This window comes from Gouania willdenowi, chromosome 21, assembly GCF_900634775.1.
Source record: "Gouania willdenowi chromosome 21, fGouWil2.1, whole genome shotgun sequence".
Lineage (NCBI taxonomy): Eukaryota > Metazoa > Chordata > Actinopteri > Blenniiformes > Gobiesocidae > Gouania > Gouania willdenowi.
Genome location: NC_041064.1, coordinates 656,155 through 665,010, shown reverse-complemented (window position 1 = coordinate 665,010; position 8,856 = coordinate 656,155). Strand labels below are relative to the sequence as shown.

Here is an 8,856-nt window from a genome sequence, read left to right as displayed (position 1 = left end):
TTACTACATGTATGTCCTTCTCCACGGCTTGTCAGATTTACTTACAAACAATGTCCTTGGTCATCACTGGGCTTGATGGCTCACTGGGCTCCCCAAATCCAGCCTTGTTCTCTGCAGTGACCCTGAATTCATACTCCACTCCCTCATTCAGGCCTTGGACTTTGAAACGCAGGTCTGGGACAGATCTTTTTGAGGCTCTCACCCATCTCATTCCTCTCCTCTCTTTTCTCTCAACACAGTACCCCCTAATGTCACTTCCTCCGTCCTTCACTGGTCTCTTCCAGGAAATGGTGATAGCATTCCGACTGATGTAATCCACCTCAGGGGCTGAGGGTGGGCCTGGTGGGCCTGGGAAAAAAATAATCAAATTGAAAACCTCAACGTTATCTGGCTGCATCTAACCTTTCCACTTTAACTATGATTATTGTTTCAATACAAAATGGGTTTTACTCAGCTGTCTAACTGCAATTAATAAAATGATGGCATATATTGTGCTATGTCAGCGTTAATTAGATACAGTTTTCTGAAATTACATTCATTACAACGTCCTTCTTTTTAATGTTCCTGAATAACATTGACTTAGTTCTACAACAGTCCAGTTCTTCAAGATATAATCATTAAACAGGTGAGCCACTGACTAGGTTGGGCGGTAATGCTCCTTGCCTTGGTTGCCAACCACCGTAAAACTACACAGAAGTAGGCTGACCAGGTTATTGAATTATAGCAAGAGTACAAGCAGGAAACAACAATTATCTCCCAGTCTGCTGTTCACTGGATGTTCCTAAGTAATATGGTAGGCAGAGCATTGGACTGTCTCATTCTCAGTTTTTTTCATTTTGATAAAATTTGAAAAGTGTCAGGTGAATAAAACCTTTTATGCTGTGCAAGATTAAAAACTTACCAAAGCTGTCAACCATTTTGATTGGACCAGACTGGCTTGAGTCTCCAGTGCCATACTGGTTCACAGCAGACACTCTGAAGATGTACTCGTTGCCTTTGATCAGCTTGCTGGCTATATATCTGCAGTCCATGATGTTTTCTGCCAACTTGGTCCACAGCAGGCGGCCGGTCTCCCTCTTCTCCAGGGTGTAGGACTTGATGGAGCAGCCTCCATCCTCGTCTGGTGGCAGCCAGGTCAGAGTGCACTTCTCCGCTGATATGTTGCTGCCCTCGATGGGGCCGGGAGGGCCGGGCACATCCAGCACCTTCACCTTTACGTGTTCCTCTTTGATGCCGAACGGGTTGCTAGCAGTGATGGTGTAGTCTCCTGTGTTCCACCGGCTGGCATACTTAATGGCCAGGGTGGAGGAGGTTGGGGTGCTGGTGACAGTGACAATGTCAGACGTCTTAAATTCACGGCCTCCCTTTGACCAAATGGCTGTTGGTGGAGGTTTGCCCATAATCTTGGAGGCGGTAATAATGATTGTACTGCCCGCCTTGACAGATATGCCGTCCTTCATGTCTGGGTCGATCGTGATGGTCGGAGGCTCTACAGAGAGTCCAAAAAAAGCAAAGAAGATATTAAATTTTATCCTCACAAAAAAACACACTGTATGAAACTACATGTCCAATAGGAACAGTTGTTACTCTGTTTAAGTGGCGTTTTCCAAACATTGTGAGTTCACAATAGTCATGTTCAGAAGACATTAAAAATGTTTATATTAAACAATAACCTCAATTTTTGCACAATTGCTGGGTTAAATAAACTACTCAACGTATCTTTATAGATGTTTGTTAATCTGTGACTTATTTAATGTGTCAGAGTGTTTGGACAGTCGTACATTTGTGGATCAGATCCACAGTGAAACACTTTTTCAATGAAGACGTCCTTAGTGTTACTAATATGACTCATGGTGACACAAAGATGCAAGAACTGAAGTTTAACACTAAAGAAATGCCATTTGTAATAACAAAGAAATTATAGCAATTGTTGGTTAGTTTCCAAGTTGAAACAACACTTGAAATAATAATAATATTTAAACACTATTTGGCTGTTTAAGTTTGAGTTTTCCTTATAAATACTAGACTCTTAAACCTGGTTTTACAGTGCAGGAAACAACCAAACTGGTGGTTACTGACTGAAGGAACACAGCTTACCGTACTCATCCTTGCAGGTGAGGAGCTCAGTAAGCTCGGAGGGAGCGCTGAGAGCACCGGCTGCGTTCCTGGCTCTGACCCTGAATTGGTACTGAGCGCCCTCCGTCAGGTCGGGGACGGTGAAAGCACAGTCCTGGACATTGACATGGTTGGCTTTCATCCACGCTTTGCCTCCAGCTTCCAGCTTCTCCACAAAGTACCCCGTTATCTTGTAACCTCCGTCGTATTTGGGAGCAGTCCAGATCAAAGTGACCGTGCTCCTGGTCACGTTGATTACTTCAGGTTTGCCAGGAGGATCTGAGATAAAGATACAAGGCTAAGATTCAAAGGAGATAGGGAGGACTTTGATCCCAAAATCTGTCCAATCTAGTCTATTTCAAATATCTGGATAGATCACAGATAAAACCTGATGTGAAAACAGATAAAATAAATGTGAGGATTCTAACATTTCCTTAGGGAGATCTTTTTGGGTCTTAGACAATACCAATATGATTGATAAATAATGAAACAATTTATTGATATTTTGACAGTATTTTGACATCTTTCTCATCCTCTCTCCTACTGAGGTCTAGCGTCATTATACAAACCTCATTGTTTTACACAGAGATGGTCACATTGATAAAGTTTAAAACTCCTGCTAAAAAATTCTGAGACACTTAAAGTGGAAACTCCCACACTCACCAATAGGATCCAGTGCGACCATAGCCTCAGTGACCTTGCTTGCCTTCCCAAGTCCTGCCATGTTCATGGCCATCACCCTAAACTCGTATTCCAGGCCCTCAATCAGGCCAGTGACTCTGCACTCCTTCACTCTCAGAGGAGTCTTGCTGGCTCGTTTCCACATCAGACTGTTCCTCTCCTTGAACTCGATGTGATATCCTGCAGGAAATGAAGAGAATTGTTAACTTCATCCAACTAACACCTGCTTAGCCAGGATGTTACTAGTGTTGTACGTCTGTTACCTGTTATTGGGGAGCCACCGTTGTCCTTTGGATCATCCCACGTCAAGATTGCCAACTCGTGGCGAATGTTCATGATTTCAGGAGGTGCAGGCGCCTCAGGCACATCTGAGAGACGGTAGTTAATATAACCCCAGTGAATAACAGCTCCACGATACCAGTGATACAACAACACCTTGACATAGAGGATTAGAGAAGACCATCCTGTGCTAACATTCAGAGTGTACACATGAGCGTGTAGGAGGACTCACTGAAAGGATGCTGGGCGATGACGGGATCTGACCTCAGGTACTCTCCAACCCCGTACTTGTTTTCAGCAAACACCCTGAAGATGTACTCATCGCCATCATGCAGTCGGATTACTCTCATGGTGGTCTTCTGGATTGCCGAGGCCACCGTGGCCCACTTGTTGTCTGTGGTTCTTCTCTTTTCCACAATGTAATTTGACACTTCGGCGCCACCGTCGTCTTTGGGCGGCGCCCATTCCAGGGTGATGCCATCTGCCGTGATCTCGTCAAACTTAATGGGTCCGGTGCAGATTCCGGGCTTGCCCACAACCTTGAGTTGGAACTTGCAGTCCTTGGAGCCGGCACTGTTCCTCACGTTGATGGTGTAGGTGTCAGCGTCACCTCTGTGACAGTCTCTGATCAGCAGGGTTGTGACGCCCTGCGAGACCTCCACGCACATCCGTCCAGTGTCACCAAGCCCAATGTCGCCCTTCTTCCAGGTGGCGGTGGGGTACGGTATGCCGATGAGGGGGATGTTGATGCGTGTGGTGCTGCCCTCCTTCACCACACAGCAGCCATCGTGCAAACTGCTCAGGTTACACTCTGGAGCAACTGAAGGACAACAAACAGTCAGAAAACTGATGGAAAACAAATAAATCTGCTCCTGTTTATTACACAGATTATTACACAATCTGATCTCTTTACCATCAGACGGTTCCTCTTACCGAACTGGTCTTTGGCCATCACAGTGAGCTCGCTCGGTGGGCCTTCTCCAGACTGGTTGAGCGCCTTCACTCTGAACAAATATTCCTTCCCGTCGGTCAGACCGCTGAGGACATGTGAGGTGTTCTTGGCTTTCATGATCTGCTTCCACTTCTCCTCGCCTTCACTTTGCTCCAGGATGTAGGAGGTGATGTAGCTCCCTCCGTCACTGAGGGGCTTCTTCCAGCCCAGGGTGATGGAGTCTTTGGAGGTTTTATTGGCTCTGAAGTCTGTCACAGCCCCTGGTTGCTCTGGTAAAAAAAACAGTGATCAGACTGAGCATGTGCTGTGACTCTGAACCATCTAAACCTGTGTCAGGTACCTACCCGAGGCTCGTACGCTGCCGGCCGTCTCACAGCCCTCCCCGATGCCATAGGCGTTCTCTGCCAGCACTCTGAAGCAGTAAGCTTGTCCGGCCTCCAGATTAGTGATCCTGAATGAGATCTTGGGGCATTCGGCAGACACGCAAGTCCAGGCCTTCCTTTCGGCCAAACGCTTTTCTATGATGTAGCTTTTAACGGGGCTGCCGCCATCAATCAGCGGGGCATCCCAGGAGATGCAGGCGTGACTCCGAGAGGTCTCCTTCACGATCAGGTTCATAGGGGGACCAGGAGAGTCTGAGCAGGAGGTAACAAAGGTAACACACTGAGTCCGACACATTCCAACCACCATTGCGAAGTTTACCCTTTAAGCACCGAACTCAAAGTGAGTCTAAGGAACATATTTCCCCTTCAGTCTGAATTTATATCCAACCATAGTGTTAATACACATGTTTGAAATATTTGAATAAAATTGAATAGTTTCCAAAAATTCTGTCTCTAAAGGGATAATATAACAAATAAATAAATGGAGTTTAGGATAGCGGTGTCCCTGATGACCTTACCAAGGACTTTAACCACAATAGTGTAGCTCTTGGTGCCGCTGCTGTTCTCCAGGGTGAGGACGTACTTCCCAGCATCGTATCTGTTCACGCCTTCAATCATCAGCAGCGTGTCCCACTCTGAGGTCTTGATCAGTAGGCCCTGCCTCTCCTTCAGGTTGGCGTCCACCTTGGTCCAGGTGACTTTGGGTGCCGGCCGTCCCCTGAGGGGCACGTACAGCCTCATGGTGACCCCGGCACGCAGAACTAGAGCCTTTCTCAGGTCAGCATCCAGCTCAGCTTCAGGAGCGACTGTGGGAGAGACAGAAAGGTGAGCTGAGAACCAATAATGCTCTGATGTGGGTTTAAACTGAAGACACTATTTTTTTTTTTTCTCCTGCTTGCACTCAGAGGAAAGGATGCTATTTTCCCATCTCTCCTTCTTTTTCCTGCTTGCTGCCCCTTGTCTTGTTTTAATCTAACAGGAGCCTCTATCAGCATCCCAATCCTGAATCTAATCATGAAATTGATTATCTGGTCTTTCTCCGCTTTTGGTCAAATCTCTCAACTAGAAGGACGGGCATTGGGAGAGTCCGGAAGTCCTGAGGACGTGGAAGACGTCCACCACCAGATTGGAATTAATTATATCGGGTCTTCTGCTGATTGAATCTGACATTTTCCTGATCTATCGCAAAATTGGATTACGTTGGCAGCACTATTGGAAGCCGCAGTCAACAACAAAAGGAGCCAAACTCTCCAAACTCTCTCAGATGGATTCCACCGTGGAACTTTAATTGTTTCACAGGAAATGGCCACACTATTGGATTACTGATCAAATGACCAGGAACAGTAGGGCTGGCAGTCATGTTATGGCTAGCCCGTCTCAAAACACCTTCACTAATCTTATTCGCACCCCCCTGAATGAATAGCCTGTCAAGGTCTGTTTTTTTTTCTCCAAACTTTTCAAGGATGGATGTTGATACGACGCTCTGACCTCTCCCTCACTTTCCATGTACACATGGACCCGGCTTTGCCAACAAACTCAAAAGGTCATCTCTACGGCAATGTCGTCCCTCGTCATTGGCATTTTAGACGCACTGTGTGAAAGTCAGCAGCAGAGTCTGAGTAAACAGGCTTATCTCAACAAACACTTTCACTCCTCCTACATCACTACATATCATGTCTTTGTCACTGTCTCCTCTGGCTCCAACCCCTCCTCCCTCCCAGTGGTTGGTCAGTAGGAAGCGTGTCGTAAGGGCAGCGCCATACTGTGGCTGACCTGTGAACTACCCATCCTAAAGACCCATCCCCTGTGCTAATGTGCTGTTGTATGGAATTGAATGTTGTGTTTGTTGGTTTTTGTTGCAATGTTGCTGAAGAGTTTTTTCATGATCCCAAACTCTGCCCCTCTCTACAAGGGCCTTTTTTTAATCTCTTCTTCTTACCCACTGTTGTTATCTAAATAAGGGGTGCTGCCCTTGTGGCGAACTGCAGTTCTCCTGCTCCTGTGCCCCCCATGTCATAAATGTTGTGTGTGATTGTCTTTCATGTTTTCTTGGACGGGTAGAAACTGAAATGTAATTATGTTGCTCTGTTGCTTCATAACATGTACAATGACAAATAAACTCATCATCAACTAATGGATTTTTAGTTCAATCGTATTCATTTCTTTTCTGTGAGCTTGATTTGATAATATTACGTTTGCTGTGTGTGTGTGAGACACGTACTAAGGATGTCTTTGGGCATGTGGTTTCCTGGAACGTCGCTAGGTTCACTGTATCCAATCCTGTTGACGGCAGTGACCCTGAACTGGTACTCATGGTTGTCCATCAGCCCTGTTACCAGCATCTTGGTGGCCTGCAGCTTCTTGGGGACATTACACTTGCTCCAGACTTCACTGTCGACCCGTTTGCTCTCCACCAGATACCCGATGATCTCACAACCGCCGTCATAGGCTGGTTTGGTCCAGCTCAGGCTGATGGAGCTCTTGGTAGAGTCCACCACCTTAGGGAAGGCGGGAGGCCCCGGAGGATCTGAGGAGTCACATGAGTAAAATAAGCAGCTTTGTTTTGTTTGATTGATTCATTTCGTTTTTCAGCGCTAACACTCACAGACAGGATCCACAGCAAGCGCTGCATTGGAGGGGTCGCTGGGTTTTCCCAGGCCGGCTTTGTTCAGGGCGATGACCCTGAACTCGTACTCGGAGCCCTCTGTGAGCTGAGAGGCCTTGATTGTCCTGTCGATGACGGGCCGGCGGTTCACCTTGGCCCAGGTCAGCTCAGTGGCCTCGCGCTTCTCCACCATGTAGCCCAGGATGGTGGCCTTACCGTCATTTGCTGGAGCCTTCCAGCTGACGGTCATGGAGTTCTGGGTGATGTTGGTGATGACGGGCGGTTCACACGGACCTGGAACATCTGACGGACACAAAACGTCACATTATGTTAGTATATAGGTGTGTGTGGACCTTAGTATAGATGTGTGTTTGTATGTGGTTCACACACGTTCATATATGTGTGTGTGTGTGTGTGTGTGTGTGTGTGCTCAGTTTTCTTACTGTAGGGGTTCTTGACAGTGATGGCGTCAGTCACTCTGGGGTCTCCCACTCCATACTGGTTTTCTGCGCTGACTCTGAACTGGTACTCGTGGCCTTCAATGAGCTTCTCTACAGAGCAGTCGGTGATGTATCCGTGGATGTTGGCGGTCACAAGAGCCCAGTTAGCTCTGCTGGTCTCGCGCTTCTCAATGATGTAGTTTGTGATCTCTGAACCACCGTCAGCCAGTGGGGGCTCCCAGCGCAGCTTCACGTAGTCTGCTAACACTTTGGTGGTCTTCACTGAGGCGGGAGGACCAGGTTTGTCTGGAGGAGGAAGATTAAACATGTTTTAAATACTACAGTACTTACAAATCTGGCTATTTATTCAGTTCATTTCCGACATGGTTGCATTCACAGAAATTCATTTGACATTCAGAGCAAAATCACATCATTGTTTTTTTTTTTTTTTTTTTGTCCTTTTTTTTTTGTCCTTTTTCATGCCGGAAAGGGCGACGGAAAAAAGCATTATGCTTATCCAGATCCGTCCCCTGATTTGAACACAGATAATTTTACATCCAACCTCGTTTCTTCCCTTTTTTTTTTTTTTTTTTTTTGTCCTTTTTTTTTTGTGATGTGTTCTCGTCTGCAGTCATTGTTCCTGTTGTTACTCCTCTTCACTGTCTTTTTCCTCCGTATTTCCTCGGGCTTTCTTTTCCAGTCGTTGTTTACGTTCCTCCAACTCTCCAAACGTGAAGTTCTTCTTCTTTCGGAGAACCTTCATATCCTCTGAAAGTCGCCTCAGCTTATGATCCATCAGAAAGGCACATGCACATACACATACCCCCATCATTAGCAGGCCAAAGATCATGACCCCTAGCAGATAGATGTCCTCCACATCTTCTACTGTCAGCAGGGAGAGACGGAGCATCTGGCTTCTCCCTCGTGCGTCCATGACATATCCACTTGGGTATGTGTCCTTTGGACACGGTATTTCGTGCTGAAGCAATTGCCTCGTTGAGAAAATTTTGTCGATGGCGCTCAATGACCAGTTGATGAGTTCCATGTCGTCGCTGTAGAGTTCGATGAAGAGTTGACTTGAGATCTGTATGCATGTAGAAATGTCCTCCTCGTTTTCTCCTTAAATTGTTTCAGATTATCTGACTGTTGTGTCTCTTCGTCAAGGTTATTCCAGAGGTTCATGGCTCTATACACAGTACTATGTTTGCCAACGTTTGATATGATCCTGTTTGGTCTAAACACATTATTATGTCTGAATTCATAGGGATTTTGATTGTATGTGAAACGTTTTTGTATTTGATGTGGTAGTTTTTTAGATGAAGCCCTAAATGCGTGTATTTGTGTGTTATAGTGTATTATTTCTTGCAGTTTTAGGTATTTTGACTTCTCAAATAAATCGTT

General features: G+C 46.1%; 1 protein-coding gene across 1 annotated transcript in view; it reads right to left on the bottom strand.

Annotated features, from left to right (window-relative positions):
• The window catches only part of ttn.2 (titin, tandem duplicate 2), a 214,246-nt gene that overhangs the window by 45,448 nt on the left and 159,942 nt on the right, over positions 1–8,856 (bottom strand). Inside the window, 12 exon segments of the mRNA XM_028435600.1 lie at positions 46–348; positions 902–1,489; positions 2,098–2,394; positions 2,779–2,976; positions 3,060–3,164; positions 3,308–3,895; positions 4,009–4,296; positions 4,372–4,662; positions 4,929–5,216; positions 6,632–6,937; positions 7,016–7,318; positions 7,459–7,761. Of these exon segments, the coding sequence (XP_028291401.1) occupies positions 46–348; positions 902–1,489; positions 2,098–2,394; positions 2,779–2,976; positions 3,060–3,164; positions 3,308–3,895; positions 4,009–4,296; positions 4,372–4,662; positions 4,929–5,216; positions 6,632–6,937; positions 7,016–7,318; positions 7,459–7,761 (3,858 nt within the window).